This window comes from Petaurus breviceps, unplaced genomic scaffold, assembly GCF_028583685.1.
Source record: "Petaurus breviceps papuanus isolate PSGF00001 unplaced genomic scaffold, PetGlider_PUasm1.0 174, whole genome shotgun sequence".
NCBI lineage: Eukaryota > Metazoa > Chordata > Mammalia > Diprotodontia > Petauridae > Petaurus > Petaurus breviceps.
In genome coordinates, this window is record NW_027185761.1 from 24337165 (window position 1) to 24358750 (window position 21586).

At 41.6% G+C, this 21586-nt stretch overlaps 1 protein-coding gene across 3 annotated transcripts in view; it reads right to left on the reverse strand.

Annotated features, from left to right (window-relative positions):
* The window catches only part of ATP2B2 (ATPase plasma membrane Ca2+ transporting 2), a 423952-nt gene that overhangs the window by 30472 nt on the left and 371894 nt on the right, over positions 1-21586 (reverse strand). For all 3 annotated transcript variants that reach the window (XM_069083950.1, XM_069083948.1, XM_069083949.1), the window contains 4 exons: positions 13710-13889; positions 12562-12649; positions 7931-8037; positions 4404-4595 (listed from right to left, as the gene is read on the reverse strand). In XM_069083950.1, coding sequence (XP_068940051.1) covers positions 4404-4595; positions 7931-8037; positions 12562-12649; positions 13710-13889 — 567 coding nt within the window. The remainder of the gene's footprint in view (positions 1-4403; positions 4596-7930; positions 8038-12561; positions 12650-13709; positions 13890-21586) is intronic.

Here is a 21586-nt window from a genome sequence, read left to right on the forward strand (position 1 = left end):
AGATGGAGGTCCAGTATACAAAGCTGACTCAAGGTAATGAGTTATTAAATAACAGCTGGGCGCAGAATCCAAGTCCTCTCATTTAAATTTGGCACTTTAACACTATTCCATAGACTTATTAAGAGTAGATTTGATGCATTTTCATAGGAAACTTGGGAAACCCCAAAAGCCTATGAGGCTCAAAGAAATGAACGTCAAGTGGCGGAATTCTCATTCCTGTGATAACTAATCTGGGAGAAAGTTTTGGGAAGGAGGCCCCTTTGGCTCCCTACCACACAGGGGCTTCTCATTCTATCTAGACTGAGGCCAATAGTGTTCACTTGTATGGTTTCAGAGAGGATTTTCTAGTCACCATAGTGCAAATATTAGAGCTTAGAGGGCGTTTGCCTGTTTTCCTCCCAAGGTTTTCTTTTTCTTTCCTCAGTATCAATCAGCAAGTATTTACTAAGTACCTACTCTGTGCCGAGCAGAGGCAGCTAGGCGGTGCAGTAGATAGAGTGCTGCACTTGCAATCAGGAAGGCTCAAACTCATGATTTCAAATCTGCCCGAATCTGCTGAGTTCAAGACCATGTTACCTCTTAGCTCCAGCAACTACAATCCCAGACCTCTTCCCACCCTACCATGCTTGACATTCTAACTGACTGAGTCTGATTATTAGTCGCAAGGAGTATAGATGGGTACAAACAGAAAAGCCTTGAGTCCACCTGAGTCACACAGAAGGGAGACGAAGGTTTGCCAATGACTACGGCTAGATGAAAATCCTTGGGAGAAGGGAAAAAGAAACCTTGGTGTTTAACACATAAATATTGGTGAAGCAGACACTAGAGGGCACTGGTTGTCCACTGACCTAGGAGACAGGGTGCTACTAATGATAGAAAAAAAACCTGACCTTTTACAGCTCAGGCAGGGCTGCTGTGTCCCTACAGAAGGATCTAAAGGGATAAGACTACTGAGGCTCAGAAAGGAGTCAACCACATGCTAACTTTGTTTGGATGAGAGTCTGGTCTTGGGACAAGTTGTAGCCCTAGGCTGTAGATTGCTGTATAGACAAGCAGAGGCACGGAGTCAGACAAAGGCATCACAGCCCTCCAAGGGCCTCAAAGAGACCAAAACAAGGCTTTTCAAAGTGGGCTGGAGACCTCCTGTGCTCAGGAACATTCCCTAGGATTGTGCTGGCCTGGCCCCAAATATCTGTTTATCAGAAACGTAGTTGATATTGTTTGGGCTAGAAGACCCTTAGAACACAGCAGTTAGATGGGACCACAGAACATAGAACATTAGAGCTGAAAGGGAATTTAGAATACAGTGGGAGGGCTTGAATGGACCTTAGCACATAAAATTCTGGAGGCAAAAGAGACCTTAGAACATAAAACATTACAGTTGGAAGGAATCTTAGAACATAGAATGTGGATGCTGGAAGGAAAGTTAGCATTAGACTGTTAGGGTGGGAGATGATCTTCAGAAAAAAGTTAGAGCTGGAAAAGGCTTTAAATACATATAAGTTCAATGTTAAACCCATGAAGAGAAGAGCTGAGAATTCTGGTCATTATCCTGGAATAATCATTGAAAGAATCTCCCCTTGAGTTTGGGGTGAAATATGAGCCCCAGTACTCTCTGACAAGGCATGAGTAGCACTATGCAGTGGCTTGGGTGGTTGGTCAGTCCTACTCTGGGTCTGACATGTAGCATAAAGCAAATCAGGGGAGCAAATTTCTTCTAGCCTCCAGTCCAGCACATCTTGGGTTCCCCTAGTGCTTTCAGGGGATATGTGAGATCAGAATGATTTCTATGATAATATTAAGATGTCTTAATTTCTAATATGGTACATAATTTCTTACTAGCCGTGTAACCCTAGGCAAGTCACTTAACCCTGTTTGTCTCCGTTTTCTCATATGTAAAATGAACTGGAGAAGGAAACAGCAAACTACTCTAGTGTCTTTGCCAAGAAAACCCCAAATGGGGTTACAAAGAGGTGGACAACTGAACAACACATAATTTCTCATATGGTACATAATATGGGAGATATAACCCTCACAAGCTCTTTAGGGGGCTCTTGAAAATTTTTTAAAATGTAAAACTTTAATTATATATTTAACGTTCTTGGTCAGTGGTCAACAAAGTGAGATTCATGCAGCACATGGTGCCCCAAAACGCTGATTCTTTGGGGTACAAGAAGAAAATGTTAATTCTAGTTTTATTTTGAATCTTTAAAAAGTAAATCTTTACTAAAATTTAATATGCAAATTGACCTTGATGTGCTGATTCAATTGGTATGTCAGTCATGTGGTACATGTGGTACCCTGAGGAAAGAGTGGGAGTTCCCCAACACAGTGGGGTTGACAGTGGAACTCCCCGCCTTGTTCATTTACTTTCACCATGTTATAATACAATGTAGTGTAAGTGTGCAGTGAAGTGGGTTTGGGAATGGTAGGCATTCCCAACAGCATTTAGGGAATGAATGCTATTATCTAGTTTGTAATAAACTAGTCCTTATAAAATGAGCAAGTGACTTGAAATAATTCCTGGAAAAAATATATGGATTGATGATAATACTGATTATTGCCTGTTAGCACAAGCAAACGACAAGGAATTGCTGAGCTGATGTGCCTACTCCTAGGATGAACTCTTTGAGAGCCTTGTTAAGAGATAAAACAATGATAAGCCAATCATATCTGACAAGAAGTCAGTCTAAAAGATTCAAAATTGCCAAAAAGATTATTGAAAATATGGATTTGCATTCCCTGAGATGAGGAAACTTGTCCTAAGAATAGAGTATGCCCAGAGATGTTAGGTAAGCCGACAAGAAGCCTGCCCTTGGCCATACTTTGCCTTCTAGGCTGTGATTTGTTCTTTCTGGATTTTGACATCATTCCTCCCCACTTGGGCATCTGCTTTTTCTCCTTCTCTTCTTCCCACACTTTTCAGCTTCCTTTTATGTGCCCATCTTCCTCTATTAGAAAGTAACCTCCTTGAGGGCAGGGACTGACTTTTCCTTTGGCTTTTCATTGCATCCTCAATGCTTAGTCACTTCTTGGCACACAGTAAGTGCTTAATTAATGCTTGTTGCTTTGCCCTATCACAGAATTTTCTTATGTGTTTAAAAATCTGCAAAATAAAAAGTTGAAGTGAATTTTGAACCATTTGATTAAAGAGAAAAACACAACACTTTGAGATGAGTTTGTAAAAACAACTAATCAACACCAGGGAAGGAAGAAATTTACTAGGCAAATTTCAACAACAATCTTTGCATGGTGCCTGGAACTGAAGAATGAGGGTCATGGTTTAATAAGTACAGTCATTGATGTCCTATGTCTCTTTTCAAATGATCTTTTTCAGGGATGACCACCATTAAAGCCAAAGATATGAATCTATTGTAGATCTAGAAAGATCAGGAAATGACTATGTCATAATTTGTTAAATAAGGAGAGTTAACAACTATTAATTATATTCAATCACATTGCTTTCACTCAAAATGTTATTAATAATAATTTTAGTGAGAGAAAATATTTTGTGCCACTAATATGTAAAAACATTTTAATAACATTATTTCATCTTCTCCGTCTCAGACTTGAAACATTTCTCTTCTTGAATCTTTTTATAATGTGTGTTTTATATTAGTACAGTATTATATATCCTGTAGATTCCTGTCTAAATTTTTTTTCCTGATGGGGGTAAGAACAATAAGTTTGGAAATCACTTTTGTAGAAGATGGTGGGGTGTGAATATGGCTGCCCTACATTGGGTGCTCATGAGTCCATACTATTTAAAGACCCACATTCCAATTAAGTACCATTCACTTACTCCAGGCTGGTCCTTAAATTCCCAAAAAGGACAGTGGTTACATATTTAATCACTTAACAAATCAAGATTTCTGTTTCAGCTTGACAGAAGGATATTAATTTGGCCTCAGGCAGTCATTTTCAATAACTTTTGAAAATTATTTTTTCCCTCAAATTTCAGACAGTGACTGAAAAGAATGGAGACACAGCTTATATTAGATCTATAGGTCACTCCACCATCTTGAAATGAAATGGCATCCAGTAAGCTTTTCCACACAAGACTAGCTGTATTTTTTATGGATTTCAGTGACAAATTTCTTTAACATAGTATTTTTTCAATGCACTTTACAATTACTCCTTATATCCCTGAGGGAGATATTATCACTCCCATTTTAGAGATGATAAAAACTCAGCTGATATTATCACTCTTGCCGTGATGCCTCAACTTTCCCAAATCCTACCCTAATACATTTAGGTCAACCCTAGTAAAATAAAAAGAACCCAGAGGGGATATTAGTCAAGAAATACTATAGCAGCCCATGCATTATATGCACTGTTTCCATTTCCTTTCCTAGTTCTCTAATAGACATGAGACTGTACCTGGTAATATGACCAGAGCTTACCTGTGTGATGCAAGCACCCGTGAAAGCCACAATGACAGCTACCACATTGACCGTTAACTGGAATTGCAGAAACTTGGAGATGCTGTCATAAACATTGCGGCCCCACATCACTGCCTTGACAATGCTGCTGAAGTTGTCATCTGTCAGAATGATGTCTGAAGCTTCCTTGGCAACATCAGTACCAGCTATTCCCTGAGAGAGAGAGAACAAGGGAACGACGGTCAAGGACATTCAGGGAAACAAGAAAGGACCTCTGTGCCCCAGGAATCACATCCACAGACACATGAGAGGCCCATTCATGCCTGTGCCCACAGAATCTCAGAGTTATAAAGGGACCAAACTCATGCCTGAATAAGAATTGTCTCCAAAAAATACTCAACAAGTGACCATGAAGCCTATTCTTAGCCTCCAATAAGTGGGAACATACAAGCTCCCAAGGCAGCCCATTTTACTTCTAGAGAGCACTCATTGTTGGGAATTTGTTTCCCTGACCATCAACACTAAATCTGATATTTTATAACTTTCATCCATTGCTTCTTTTTCAGCCTTTTGGGGCCAAGAAGAAAAGCACATTCCTTTATCCTCCTTCAAGTAATTGAAAACAGACCTCATGTCTCCCATAAGTCTTCTCTTTTCTAGGCTATATATCCCCAGTTCCTCCAACCAATCCTCATGCTGCATGAACTTGAGGCCCTTAACCATCCAGGTCACTTTCCTCTGGACTTTCTCCAGCTTATCAGCATCCATCCAGAATGTGACACCCAGGGCTGAGCATGATCCACGAGAAATGGTCGGACCAGAGCAGAGTGCAGGCAGACCACTGCTTGCCTAATCCTGGATGGTGCGCCTTTCTCGCCCTGGGCCTAAGGGTCGGGCAGCTCTCCTGTCTGTGAGATCACACCGCTGCAGTTCAGCAAACAAGGTTTGTAACAGGTGAGCACTGATCTTGCTCATGGGAACTCTCAGCACCACTACACGTGTGTGTGCATTGTACATGTATTACCCAGCCTCGACATACCTACATAGATTAACCACACACACACACACACACACACACACACACACACAGATATGTTCCGCTACCTACACACAGCACCATCATCCTGCCAAATGCATATCCCCTCACCTACACCCATTCTGTTAAAGATATACACAACCACGAACAAGATGGGCTCATTTACTCCTCATTACACATGTATGTACAGTCCCCTACAAAAACACGCTCAGTTATCTCTTCTACACACACACACACACACACACACACACACACTCCCCTAGAGTCACAATTTTTGACTCCACATAAAAGCACCTACCTGTCCCCATGATATATACCCCTACCCACAGAGAAGTATTCAGCCCCCTACATATTCATATCATTTTTTCTACCACACATCCAATCTGTCCAATACATATGGAAAGTCCCTACCCCTGCATTGACTCTCAAAGCACACACCTATCTCATATGGTTTCCTATATGGAAACTATAGCAAAACCCACCAAAATACAATGTCTTAGGTCTGACAAGGATGGGAAACTGGCTTTCTAGATCCTTAGGTGCAGCCTCAAGATTGCAGGTTCCCCACCCCCATTGGTCTCAAGCTCAACATCTACTCTGAAGGAGTACCAATAATCGTGACCAAAGCATTTCAGATTTCAGAGCTTCTCTTCTCTCCTTCTTGGATGATCTTTGGTATAAAACTGCTAAGCTTGCAAATGATTCACTGTCCAGCTGACAAATACAAGATTTGACCAAGTGAACACTGAAGAGTCCCCTGAAGAAGGTATGTCTCTGTGTTAAGAAATTGTGGGGACCATGGGCTGTCTTCAGTTCTAGGCACAGCAACTTTGATCTCTGGGAGAGTATAGAAACCCATTTCTGTCTTGGGAAGGAGGCTCTCCTCAGCTACTGTGGAACCTGGGCATATCTGAGTGCAAATAGGAGACAGACATTCTTAAACTCTATATCATCTGAAAAGGCTTCCACAGTTCAATGGAGCAAATATTATCAGTAGCCTAAGCACTCCCTTTGACAATTTACTCCTCCAAACATGCCATATCCATGGGCTAGGAATAATCTAAGTATTAAAATATATTTGTCAATTGTATTTATTCTTCACATCTCCCTGCCTTTATCCTATCTGCACATTATCATCCAAAGGGGGAAGGCCTCCTTCTGTCTAGTTCATTGAGTAGCATGTTACATTTAACAACTGGGTACATGGATATTTTGTCAGGGCAGTCTCATGGCGAAGAATAATTTGCTTCCATTTAAGTCTTTCACCATTATGAGAAAACATTAGCAAATGCCTAATTGCATTTGGTAGTAGGCTGACTGTGGGAGGACCAGACACTCCCCATCTGGGACTCCAAACTCTCCAAATACAAGGACTATACCTTATCTAAATCCTGTCTGTCTGTCTCTTTCTCTCTCTCTGTCTGTCTCTGTCTCTCTGTCTGTCTCTCTCTCTATCTCTCTTTCCTTCCCCACCTAGACTCTCAACAAATGTTTGTTGATTGATTTAATTATAGGAGTATAATAATGAAACAATAGCTAGACAAGAAGTTCTTCCACAATCAGGCTCCACGCAACCTATGAAAACCTTTATTTTCTCATTTCTCCCTCACATTCACTCTTTGTTTCATCCAGGCTTACTAACTCCAACACTCTTTGCCCTATGTCAGCATACAAATCAAACTCATTGCCATCTCCTCACCCAAAATGTCTTTCCCTCACCTTTTTGCCTATGAAAACGCTACCCTATCCTTCAAGAGACCCCTTCTGTGGAGTCTTCTTTACGGACTCCAAGCTCCCTGACTGATTGCTGGTCTCCGCTCTCTCTCTCTCTCTCTCTCTCTCTCTCTCTCTCTCTCTCTCTCTCTCTCTCTCTCTCTCTCTCTCTCTCTCTCTCTCCAGATATACATTTTGGTCTGGAATATATCACTAGGTAGCTGACTAATTTTTCTTGCAGAGTTTTCTATTGGTCCTGAATGCATTGGTCTTGTCTCTTTGAAGTCAAAGATCATATCTGATAATTCTTTTTTTTTTCTTTTTTTAGCAATCGGGGTTAAGTAACTTGCTCAAGGTTACACGGCCTGTTATTTCTGGGTGTGGTGCTGAGTGTCTGAGCCCGGGATTCGATCTCCAGGTCGTCCCAACACTGGAGCCAGTACTCTTACTCGCTGAGCCACCTGGCCGCCCCTAAGCAATTGGGGTTAAGTAACTTGCTCAAGGTTACACAGCCAGGTGTTTCTGGGTGGGTGCTAAGTGTCTGAGCCCGGGATTCGATCTCCAGGTCTTCTCAACACTGGAGCCGGTGCTCTTACTTGCTGTGCTACCTGGCCGCCCCCATATCTGATAATTCTGTACCCACTTATGCCCAGCTTTGGTCTGAAGACACAGGAAGTGATTCATAAAGTTCTATTGATTGAAGAAAACTCTGGGCCCCCAAGGCTGACTAAATTGTAATCTGAATCTCTCAGCAGACAGAAGGAGTGGATTCACTCTGGAGGACATCTCATGCTCATACCATGGCAAAGCCTACGTCTGCCTTCTTCAGGGCTGGTCCATCATTAGTCCCATCCCCAGTCACAGCCACAACCTGTCTCTGCTCCGTGTGGGTGCTATCAATGATGCCTGTGGGGAGAGAAAAGGCCTGGAATGAGCAAGGAACATGAGGCACCCTGTCTGCCACATCCCTCGAGGGTCTGACATAAAATAGTCAAGGAGAGAAGTGGCCCCATTTTGCCCAAAGTCTCATAGAGAGATAGCAGCAAAGATAAGCAGCAAAGACACCAACCAGCTAGGTGTCCTTGGGCAAGTCATTCCCCCCAAACCCCAACACTCCATTCCTTCGTCTCTAAAAATTACAGAAGATATACCAAAATGAGAATACTGGATTAGATGAACTCAAAAGTCCCTTCCAGATCTGATATCCTATTGGTCTCTTTAAAGAATGATGAGTTCAGATTGAATGAGTCTGAAAATGATTTTGAAAAGAGATCTATAAATAGTTTGGTTCTTTGGAAATGGGAACAAAACAGAGTCTAAATTTGCTAATGCTCTTGTGCTTTATTTAATTACACCTCTTTTTATGTGGGTATTTTAAGGAACACCAAGCATGGTGTACAGTCACAATATGACAAAGTGAGGGGAATAGAAAAGACCCAGGGATCTTAACCACAGGAAGAACAAGAAAGGTACCATTGCCTAATGGAAAGAGCATCAGATTTGGAATCCCAGAAAAACTGGGTTCAAATCCTGAATCCTGATTCTGACACTACCACTGGACTTGGCTTTTTTATGAAGATCTAAACTTAAATCCTCCCTCAGGTGCTTATTAGCTATGTAACCCTTGGCAAGTCACTTAGTCTCAGTTTCCCCATCTGCAAAATGAGGTGGTTGCACCAAGGGACCTTTAAGGTCCCTTCTGGCTCTTATACTATGATCCTATGGCATGCTTTGGAGAAGAGTCCAACCCTTCAAGCCTATGGTCTGTGGATCCTTTTCAGCTCTGGACACGTGATTCCTGGCTACCCATGCATATGTTTCTCCCCTTTGGGGAGAAAGCTTATATGGAATATAAGCTTTTATATGGAATATAAACTTCTCAAAGGCAGGGACTATTTCATTTGTTTCCCAATACACAGTCAAGTGCCTGGTCCTTAGCAGATGCTTAATAAATGTTTGTTTATGAACTGACTAATTAAATTGAATGTACTATTCATGGAGTTTGGGGGAAGATATGGGATCCTGACGTACAAGGTTCTTTACTAACTATGGTGGAAACACAACTGAAGTCAATGACAGGAAAGAGAGGTCTGATCTATCAGCAATTGTCTCAGAGATCAAGGTTTGACTCAGAGATTGACCCATAAATTATCATGGACCTATAAGGGGGCCCCTGCGCTGTGACTCATTAAGCAAGTTAGTTCTTATTTCAATTTGGACTCTCAAGTCAACCACCCATTTCCCATTTAAAAATATTAAACTCTTTTGGGGGGCATTGATAAGTTTCCCAATCATTATCCATTTTTTCAGGTTTGATTATTTCTGGAGAAGAGAACTATTATGGTCTCAGAGCTACAGAGTGTGAAGGTCAGACCCTGTGGTACAGATGGGTCAAAGCCATTGCAAGGCCTCTCCCAAGCATTACAATCAAGCAGACCCTTCTTAAGATGAATAACAACTTGTATTTGTAAAGCGATTTCTTCTACCAGAATCCTCTGGACTCTCAAAGGCTATGCTAATGGAAGGAACCCAAACCCTGGGAAGCCTACACCAAGATGGAATTGTAGGTTGTCCAAAGACCATTTACCATCTGCAACAGGAAATGGGAGTTGTGCCTGGAAGAAGTCACAGATTGTTAAAGTTCTGAGGTAGGTACAGACTGCTCTCCATTCACAAAGTACTTGATGTATATTATGTTCTGCCTGCCATTGTGCCCTCCAGATTCCAAGCTTGGGCGGGACAACTGGACGTTGCCATCAGTCTGTATATGTGCATTGTCTTTCCCTATTAGAACGTAAGCTCCTTGAGAGCAGAGAAACTATCACTTTTCTATCATATCCCAAGTACTCAGTGATTGACACATGGTACATTTTTATGCATAATGACATAATTGGGGTAGGCTGGGTTCATAATCTTAAATTACAGATGAAGAAACTTCCCCAGCCAATATCTCATTCAGGCTTAAATTTGGAAGAGAGTTCAGAGATCATGTAGACTTGGTCAACGTCACATAAATAGTCAGCAGCAAGGCCTGGAATTTATTCCAGGCACTCTGATTCCAAATCCAGTACTCTTTCCTCTGTATCTCTATGCCTTTCAAAAACAATAGTTCACACCACATACAATAAAAAATGCAGGGGCTTTCATCAGCTTGATGAGAAGCTCAGGTTCCCAACAAGATAACATAGAGTAGATGAGTCAGAAGGTGTGTCTGCCATTTCCTTATCCAAGGGAAGCCCTTTCTTCTTTGTCCTAAGATCAAAGTCTCTACCAGTCAGACCTTGAATTTCACCCTTTGGAGCATAAACAATACAGCTTTCATGCAGCAGCACCATTGGGGTTTGCAGACCCTTTCTGCTGATAAGTTATGCTTTGGATACATGCATGACTAATGAGCTGGAAGAAGATCAAAAGTAAACCTGCTGAGTGATCAAATGTGAAGACCTAGTGATATTTACACTGAGTCTCCTGACCACGTTCCAAGCATGGAACCCAATCCCTTCAAACAGGGCCTCTGTTCATAAAATCACAAAACCGGGACATCTATTCCAACTTCTACTCTTTTCCATAGTTAGAAACTGAGGCTTAGAAAGGGTCAATGGCTTCCCTAGCAGCAGAAATGGAATTAGAAGCAGCCTGATGCAAAGGAGAGAATGGTACACTAAAGAGTCAAGTCTGCCTCCAAACAATTGCCACTCATAGTGGCAGGAACGTCTAGACCAAAGGTATCAGACATGCCTAAGGCCTGAACCAGATTCAAATGGAATTGGGAAGCATTTAACAAAATAAACTAAAATACAATACAACATTATTGTTGTATAGTCATTTTTCAGTCGTGTTTGACTCTTTGTGACCTCATTTGAGGTTTTCTTGGCAAAGATCCTAGAGTGGCTCGCCATTTCTTTCCCCAGCTCATTTTACAGATGGGGAAACTGACACAAACAGGGTTAAGTCACCTGCCCAGAGTCACACAGCTAGTGTCTGAGACTGGATTTGAACTCAGGTCTTCCTGACTCCAGACCCAGTGCTCTATCCACTGAACCACCCAGCTGCCCCAAGATCCCCTAAATCCAATGCTCTTAATATAACTTGATATTGCTTATAGAAGCTTATATGGCTTTTCAGCCCTTCTGTAGATAAATGCAATGAAAAACATTTAATTCCCCTTATTCTTTTTAGTTGACTTGAAACACACCCAAGACTTGAGGGAGTTAAGTATAAGAATTCCCTTTTATTGTGGCAAATTCATAGAATTTGGAAGGGACAATAGTCCAATCCTTTATTTTGCAGATAGGGACACTGAGGCCCAGGAAGGTGAGGTGACATTTAAAAATCACATAGGCACTAAGTGGCAGAACAGAAATTCAAGCCTAAGTCCTCTGACACCAAAATTGTACCCCCAATGCCTTCTGTTATAGTGTTACTCGACTCTGTATTTTTCAAACAACTTTCCCAGCTAATATCTCATTCAGTCTTCATAATACCAGAGCAAGGAAGATAATATTTCCACCCATTTTATGGATGAGGAGACTGAGACCCAGAGCAGTGAAATGACTTGCCTTAAGGTCACACAGAGAGTAAAAATGCTAAACTAGGATTCTAAATTAATTCCAAGATTAAATTAGGCTGACTCAAACAGTACCCCACTGCAGCCTTTCCTTTGCCACAATATGCAATATGAGCATTCCAGAAGACACTCATTCCTTCAACCATACAGCGGTGGAGAAAATGTTCAGGCAAGGGATGGGGACAGAGAGGCAAATGATGGCCTTAACTCCTCTATTCTGGCTACATCTAAAGTTCCTAGAAAGTTAGAGCTAGAAGGAACTTTGGAATCACCTGGTCCCAACTTCCTCATTTTGTAGTTGAGGAAAATGGTGCCAAAGGAGACACTGTAGCTTAGTCACAGTCATACTGGTCATTAGCATTACAGTTTCAAGAAGACCCCAGGAATTCTGGCTCCCTCTCTAGAGAGTGGTGGCCACTGCACCATGGGGCATCTCACCATCTCTGCCCCATTAGAATTATTGTTTTCCCTTGTCTCAACCCATACCCAAGAGAAAGTTTTGAGTGAGTCAAAAATAAAATTCCTTTATTTTGCTGTAATTTTTTCTCAGTAGATATAAGCTCCCTGAAGTCAAGAACTTCTTGAATTTTGTCTTAGCGCAGAGCACAGTGTCTGACAAATAATGGACAACAATGTTTATTGAATGATTGGGTTTCCTAGGGCCATGAAAGATTATGATCTGATTATCACTCCAATGTACAGTGAATTCCTTGTAAATCTCCTCATTCTCCTGCCCCCCATTCCTTGAGACTTGCAGACACATAAGGTCCTATTGCCTTAGTCCCTGAGTGGAAACAGAACCAAGATGGCATCATGAGCCTCAGACCCTCCCTGGGACTGAGCATCCACATCCATTGCCTTACCTTTGACCAAAGTGTGTTTGTCCGTGGGGGAGGAACGAGCGAGGACCCGCAGTTTGGGCCAGATCTTGTCTATTCGCTCCTGTTCAATCTGGAAAAGGGAAGAGAGGCCGATCAGAAGAGCCTTAAGCCAATGTCCTATGAGAAGTGGTAGAAGGAACGGAGCATCTTTAGTCTGCAGAAAAGAAGACTCAGGAGGAATAGGATTTCTATGTTCAAGAAATTGAAGGACTGATGAATGGAGGAGGGATGAGCTTTGTTCTTTCTGATCCCAATGGGTAGAACCAAGAGTGATGGGTAGAAATCTTGAAGAGGATGATTTAGGCTTCATGTTGGGAAACAACTGCTAACCACTGGTGCTCTCTGGAAGTGGACTAGGGCTTCCTGGAGAGGTGGTGCATTCCCTCCTCCTAGGGGTCTTTAAACAGAGACTGGACAACCACTTGGCAGGTATATTATAGTGGGAATCCCTTTTAGCCACAAGTTATGCTAGCTGACTGAGGAGACCCCTCCCATCTCTCAGGTTCTGTGGTTCAGGATTGGAGTCCTTGGGACCCACAGATGGTAATAGCTAATCTCAGTCTTGATACTGGGGGATGTGGAATGGAAGAATGAAACAGGCAAAGGCAGAGGTTGACAGGACAGATGAAAGAGGAGAAAGAATTGGGGATACCCTCAACCCTCGGTGGCTCCCATGTGGTTAGCAATACCCACAGTCAGTAGGTACTGGTTATACCCAGTCTGCCAAGGCAGAGATACACAATGATTCTGGTTATGTGGTGATGGCTTGATAAGCCGCTTCATCACAGAACTATAGAGGCAGAAGGAGCCTTAAAGCTCAGAGGATCCAGAGACCTCAGAACTATCTAATCCAACCCTATCACTGTACAAATGAAAAACTAAGATTCAGAGAGGATGGATGATTAGCTCACACAGGTATTAAGCATCAAAGGTTAGGTCTGAACCCAAGTCCTTTGGCTCTAGAGACAGTAGCCTTTTTATTATTCCACAATCATCCATTTTATGGAAATGAAAACTAAGGCAGAGAAAAGGCTGCCCAGGGTTGGGTCATAACCCACTCCAAGGTCAGTTGAATACAATTTGGCTAATAGCAATGTCCCATCGCCTCCAAGGCCTAGGCTGAGAGTTACCTCTCCCTTCTCATTCCTGATTCGCCGATTGAACTCCTTTCCCTCGATGCAGAGGAAGTCTTCCCCAGGGTGGATAATGCCACACTTGATGGCAATAGCCCGGGCAGTGTTGATATTGTCCCCAGTGACCATGCGGACGGTGATTCCTGCTCGTTGGCACTTCCTTATGGCTTCTGGGACCTGCAGAATGTTGGAGTCAAGACAAGAATGTCATGAGATGTACATGACCCTTGAACAATAAATGGTTGTTGAACTGAACACCAAGGAGGGAGCTCCAGACAGGCCGTGCCTTCATGTTCTGTGTTATCCTTAGGACTGGGGTGGAGGGAAGAGAGTGGTGGAAGTGGTGATTCCTGTCTGGGAGCCCCACAATAACCTTTTTCTGATCTAAAATAGGATCCAGGAATCCCTAAAATGTTAAAGCCTGTGACCCACTTGCCAAAGATCAGAGAACCATAGATTTTAAAACTGAAAAAGAGTCATGGAGGCCATTAAGTCCAACGTCTCCCATTCTGCAGATGAGGAAACTGGGGTATAGAGAAATTAAGTGATTTACCTATGGTCACAAAACTAGTAAATGTCTCATGTATGATTCAAATTCATGTCCTTCTGACTCCAAATCTATCCTACCTGTTAGAGTTGGAGTTTTAGAGCTGAAAGAGACTTTGAGATCATCTAATCTGGGATCCTCATTTTTAAAAAAAAAGAGGAAATTGAGGCCCAGAGAAGGGCTCCATCTGGTCAGTGATAGGGCCAAGACTCTGATATTCAGGAATCTATGGGCTGGTGGTTGACACCACTCTCCTCCATCAATCTCCTGACCACTAATGGGATGTGTTCATCTTTAACAGTCCATGAAGTTAATATCCTGGTGCTTTGTCCATGTGAAAGTTGGTGGCTGATGGACAGTCACACAAAAGACACACACTTGCTTCTGACAAGCTGTGTAGTCTTTCTCCTGCTGTCAGCATGCCATAATATGAGTTGTCTAGAACCTTGATGCACCACAATGAATAGGTTGCCAACCTCAGGGTCAGGTACCAGAATTTCCTTTAAGATACAAGAGCTATGGGGAGACAACACATCTTATGAAGGTTTTATTTTCTTAAAAAAAAACAAACAACTGATGTGTTACATGGAGAAGGAGGGGGAGAAATGTCACAAAAATCTCCTAAATAGGCTCTAGAATGCAATGAAAAAACTGACTGGCAACACAAGAACTTTGAAAACAAGATAATTTTCTGCTGACATGCAGCAACTTCCTCTCCACTGGAATCATCTTCAACTCACTCTCCACAACCAATCGGATACTAAATCCAGCTGTTTCTCCCCACACATCCATGTCCAATCCTCTCAACTCCCACTGCCACCATCTTTTTTCACCTAAACTACTATAATAGCCTCCTTACTCATCTTCCTAATACTAGCATCTCCTCTCTCTAATCCATCCTTTACACCACTGCTGATCAAATCACTCCTCTGTTCAAAGGCCTATGGTGAATATTCCTTGTATTTAATGCTTTGCATATTCTAAATTCTTAAATGTCTCATTCATTCATTCATTCATTTATTCATTCATTTTTGCATGATCTACCAAATAAAGGATTTAATTTTATCCTGGCATTCAAGGTTTAAAACTACCTCCATTCTATATTTTCAGCCTTACCTCATATATATCCTCTTCACATTTATGATAACTCCAGTATGAACTACCCTCTGTCTTCCAGTCTTATCCTAGTTTCTACTATCTCCATGCCTTTTCTTATCTATGACTTCTTTCTTCCCAAACTGGAATGTAGATTTTCCCATGTCCATCTTCATCTGTTGAAGTCTCAAAGCCCCTCCAAGTTCAAGCAAGGCACATTCTTAATGAAATCAGTGTTATACCACCTATAAGCAGACATATCTGATAAGCCTTTTAATTCAAAATTCATGGTCCCATTGGTGTTAAGTGTCTGGATTTGGAGTCAGATATTTAACTACCTATGTATCCTTTGACAGGCTTCATTTAAACTCCTTCAGGCCTGAGTCTCCTGTAAAATGAAAGAGTGAGTGTCTGATGTCCCTTGTGCTTCTAAGTCTGTAGTCCTGTGGTCCTATATCTCATATTTCCAGCCAGATATGGAGCATTTTGCAGAAGATTGTCCCTAAGTGGTAGAAAGAACCCTAACATTACATGTTTGTGTTAGGAGCAGAGATAGCACAAGAGCTTTGGAGAGAAGAGACATTCTTTTTGTTGCTTTGAGAGAGAACACAAATGCTTCAAATTCCTCCAAGATATTTCCATTACATCATGTCTCTCTCTCTGGCTCCTTCCAAATGATGGAGTATTTCAGCTTAGCCTACTGATACCTGTTCACCACCCCTCAATAAAATTCTTTAAAAATATGGGAAGTACTCGGGAAATACCGTGTTTCCCTAATAATAAGACCTATCCCGAAAATAAGCCCTCCCCTTACTGTGTAAGATTCCTCTAAAATAAGCCCTCCCCGAAAATAAGCCCTATTGAGATTGCTACTGTAGTGAAGATGATCACCTGCACTACATTACGGTACCCTCTGTATGCACCGTTCCCCCCCCGAAACGCACGCTGCGCTCCGAGCTGCATCCAATCAGAGCTGCAGCAGTAGCGCGTCATCCTGTTCTTCCCCAGTGATTTGCTTATTGAATAAAGATACATTTTTTTGTTCACATTTACCTGTTTATTAAAATATCTGTCAATGTTCATTAAAATAAGCCCTCCCCTGAAAATAAGCCCTCTGGTGTTTTTCTGTCCAAAAAAATTAATAAGACAGTGTCTTATTATCGGGGAAACATGGTATATACATTTGTCATCTAAGGCCCTACAAAGGGATATACACATAAAATCTTAGAGGAAGAATGGCCAGGAGGGGAGACTGAAAGAACTAAGGGATTCTTATACATGGTGCCTGGTGCCATAGAGTTTCCATTTAGAATGCAGAATCAAATCTGTTCTACTACACAGCAGGGACCCAACTCCTTTGGGCATTTGCTCAAGTATTATCAGCCATATATGAATGTCTCCTGCCCTCAATAAATTAGACAGACAATAAAGATGCTAAAGCCAAAGCCACAGGTTCAATCTTCTTCCTGCCTGTTGGCTTTGCCCTGTTCCCTATCTATGGCTGATGACATGGTCCCAAACAACTAATGGCAAAGGTGAGTAAGTAAGAGGGCACATAAGTAGCCATTCAATACTGGGGGAATGAATGCTCTCATTCAGAATCATGTAATCTCAGAAGAGAAAAGAACCTTAAGAGACTATTTAGTCTGATACCCTTATTTTACAAAGGTAGCTCAGTTTAGAGACCCATCCCTATCCCAGAATCTTCCCTTGTAACAAATAAGTACTGTGGAGCCAATCAAGTCAATGCACTGGCTACGTGTGAGGACGTACGTATGCTTCATTCCATACCTATGGTTGGTATGCTGAGAGGCACGTATTATCCTCAGTCAGTCCTCTGAGGTTAGGATGGACTGTTGTATCGATCAGTTATTACATCTTTCATTGTTGTTTTCTTTGTGGTTATCATGTAAATTACTGTCCAGTCCTGATTATTTTACTCAGTCTGTAATTTGTTTTCTTCTTTCAAATTAATTTTCTTCCATGGGTCTGTGGTAGTCAGGATTGTCATGATGTTATGGGAATGGGAATATGAGATTAGTCCCCTTATGTTCCATAAAATGCAAAGTATGGTATCATTTTCCATCATAAAAAGGTTTAATGCATCTCCCTTAACTGCTTTTTAATGTTAGGGTTTATTAATAAGAGGTGAGTTGTTGCAGAAGGAAAAATACAGAGTGAGGAAGAAATGAAAGTTAAAAGATGCAATTTCCAGGTTCCATTATGGGCAGGCTTCTTCACATCTCCATACTTGGCAGACCAGACCCCCAGTCAGGAAGACAGAGGTTCAAATCTTATCTCTGATTAGTTAGGACATTCTGGGAAAGTCACTAAAGTTCTCCTGGTTGCTTTGGCTGTAAAATTGGGGAAATAATAACTAGTATCTACCTCAAAGGAGCATTCTGAGAATAAAGTGAGGTGATTATGAAAAGCGTTTGGGAAATCTTAAAGCACCTATATAAATGCCAGGTCATGTTATTAAAGAGAAGGAAACTGAAGCCTACCAAGGAAAAACGAGTTGCCTGAGTTCACACAGCTAGTAAATTGTATAGTCAGAGTAGGAACTCAGGTGTTCTATTCTGAATCTCCTATGCATCCACTCTGCTGATGGTGATGACAAACATCAGGCCATTGTAAGGGAATCATAGATTTGCATCTGGAAAGGATTTTAGAGGCCATGTATCCTACCCCCAGAGGCAATGGTGGATAGAGTGCTGGGCTGGAGTCAGGAAGAACTGAGTTTGAGTCTGGCCTGAGATTCTTACTAGCTGTGTGACTCCAGGCAAGTCACTTAACTTCCCCTGCCTCAGTTTTCTCATTGTAAAACTAGGATAATAATAATGCCTACCTCCCAGGGTTATCATGAAGACAAAATGAGATTCTGATTGTAAAACACTTAGTACAGACCTTGGCACATAGTAGGTGCTATACAAAAACTTCTTCCCATCTCCTTTTCTCTTCATTTTACAAATGAGTAAACTAAGGCCCAGAGACATTAAGTCACTTGCACTCTGGAGTGCTGGTGAAAAATAAATCATACTGTTTGTATGCCTTTGTACCTCCCCAAACAATTCTTATACATAAAATCATAAGAGGAGGCTAAAAGACTTTGGAAAAGGATTCTGAAAATAGTCTTCAGGATGAATCCAACTCCCTCATTTTAAAGGTTAAGAAACAGAAATGGTGGCTATGGAGCACTAAGCATCCAGATGGAAACTGTGCCTTGAAGCAAGAAAGACTACCTCAGACACATTCTGGATGAATGACTAGTCACCCACTGCTCAGAGGTTGAGGAAACCCCCTAAGACAAGTTGTAGCCATCTGCACTGGCTAAGAGAATGTCCTCACATGGGAGTTCCTAATGAAACCAAAGGTTCAGGCCCTATCCCTAGCTCTAAATATTAGCTATTTGGGGAGGCAGAGCCAATATGGTGGAGTAGAACGAGGAAATTCCATGAGCTCCCCTCACAACCACCTCCAATACCTGTAAAATATGACTCTAAATAAATTTTAGAGGCACAGAACCCACAAAGTGAAAGATAGAAAAAAAGTCTCCCTCTGAAGGCAGCCTGGCAGGCTGACAGGAAGGGTCTATTGCACCAAGCTGGGAGCCAAGCACAGTCCCAGCAAGCCACATGGCTCTGGCCCCAGGGCAGCCATGGCCAACAGCGGGTAGAGCAGACTTCAGTAAAGTGAATCACCAGCAGGTGGTGGTTTCCAGACTTCTCAACCCATAAACACCAAAGGGAAAATAAAAGGTCAGTGAGGGACTCTGTCGGAACTGGGACAGAAGAGCAAGGTCTGCCCCCTGCCCTTGGGGTAAGAGGTGGCAGAAGACTGGCAGCTGCACCTGCTGATACAAGGCTGCCCATGGAGCTCCTGTACTGAAGACCATAGGGGGACGATGCAACCATTCAGAGGGTAATCACTCCTGCTTTAACCTGCTTGGATCTTGGTTGCTGCCTTGTGTGGTGGTCCTGGGGTGAGAAATGTCAGTGTGCCAGTGTGGTGTCAGAAGAGAGGGCACCCTCCTCAGAGCTCTGACAACTGTGAAAACCCCAGAAGTTTGGGACACAGCTCTTTCCATTCTGGAAGCAGAGCTCTACTGTGGCAAAGAGCTCAAAAGTCAAGTAATTGGCTGGCAAGATGAGCAAGCAGAGGAAGCGTTTTCAGTCCATAGAATATTTTTTGGGGACAAAAAGAATCAAAGCATGGAACAGGAAGAAGACAATGAAGTCAGAACTCCTGCATCAAAAGCTTCCAAGGAAAATATGATTTGGTTACAGGCCATGGAGGAGCTCAAGAAGGATTTTAAAAATCAAGTAAGAGAAGTAGAGGAAAAATTGGGAAGAGAAATGAGAATGATGCAAGAAAATCATGAAAAGCAAGACAACATCCTGCTAAAGGAGACCCAAAAAATACTGAAGAAAATAACACCTTAAAAAATAGACTAACTCAAATGGCAAAAGAAGCCCAAAAAGCCAATGAGGAAAAGAATACCTTAAAAAGTCCAATTGCCCAGATGGAAAAGGAATTTCAAAAATGCACTGAAGAGAATAATTCCTTCAAAATTAGATTAGAGCAAATGGAAGCTAATGACTTAATGAGAAATCAAGATAGTATAAAACAGATCCAAACAAATGAAAAAAAAATAGAAGACAATGTGAAAGATCTCATTGGAAAAACCATTGACCTGGAAAATAGATCTAAAAATTATTGGACTGTCTGAAAGCCATGATAAAAAAAAACAAAACCTAAAAATCATTCTTCAAGAAATTCTCCAGGAAAATTGCCCTGATATTCTAGAACCAGAGGGCAAAATAGAAATGGAAAAAATTCACCAATCACCTCTTCAAAAAGATCCCAAAAAGAAACCGCCTAGGAATATTATAACCAAATTCCAGAGTTCCCAGGTCAAGGAGAAAACATTACAAGCTACCAGGAAGAAACAATTCAAGTATTGTGGAAACACAATCAGGATAACACAAGATCTGGCAGCTTCTACATTAAGGGATTGAAGGGTTGGAATATGATATTCTGGAGGTCAAAGGAGGTAGGATTAAAATCAAGACTCATCTACCCAGCAAAACTGAGTATAATGCTTCAGGAAAAAATATGGACATTCAATGAAATAGAGGATTTTCAAGCATTCTCGATGAAAAAGCCAGAGCTGAGCAGAAAATTTGACTTTTCAGATACAAGAAGCATGAGAAGGTAAACAGGAAAAAGAAATCACAAGGAAATTATTAAAATTGAACTATTTATATTCCTACATGTAAAAACAATAATTGCAACTCATGAGACTTTTCTCAGTATGAGGATAGTTGAAGGGAATATATATGTATGTATAGAGGGTGTATATATGTATAGATGCATATGTGAGTGTGTATATATATATATATATATATGTGTGTGCGTTTGTGTGTGTATGTATGTATGTAGAAATAGACATAGAGCACAGGATCAGCTGAATAGGAAGGGATGATATCTAAAAAATAAAATTAAGAGGTGAGAGAGGAATATAATGAGAGAATTAGATAGGAAGGGATAGAATAGGGTAAATTATCTCATATAAAAGAGGCAAAGAAAATTGTTACAATGGAGGGGAAGAGCAGGAAGGTGAAAGGGAACGGGTCAACCTTACTCTCATTGAATTTGGCTTAAGGAGGGAATAACATGCACACTCAATTGGGCATCTTATTCTACAGGAAAGTAGGGGGGAAGGGGATAAGAGGGGGGTGATAGAAGGGAGGGCAGATTGGGAAGGAGGGTAGTTAGAAGCATACACTTTTGAAAAGGGACAGGGTCAAAGTAAAAAATGAAATAAGCAGGGGCAGGATAGGATGGAGGGTAATATAGGCAGTCTTTCACAACATACCTACTATGGGAACATTTTGCATTAACTACACATGTACAACCTAAATTTAATCACTTATCTTCCCAGTAGGGGTGGGTAAAGAGGGAAGAAGGGAAAGAATCTGGAAATCAAAGTTTTAAAAGCTAATGTTTAAGGGGCGGCTAGGTGGTACAGTGAATACAGCACTGGTCCTGGAGTCAGAAGGACCTGAGTTCAAATCCGGCCTCAGACGCTTAACCCAAAAAACTAGCCATGTGTCCTTGGGCAAGTCACTTAACTCTAATTGCCCTGCCTTCCAGAAGAAGAAGAAGAAGAAGAAGAAGAAGAAGAAGAAGAAGAAGAAGAAGAAGAAGAAGAAGAAGAAGAAGAAGAAGA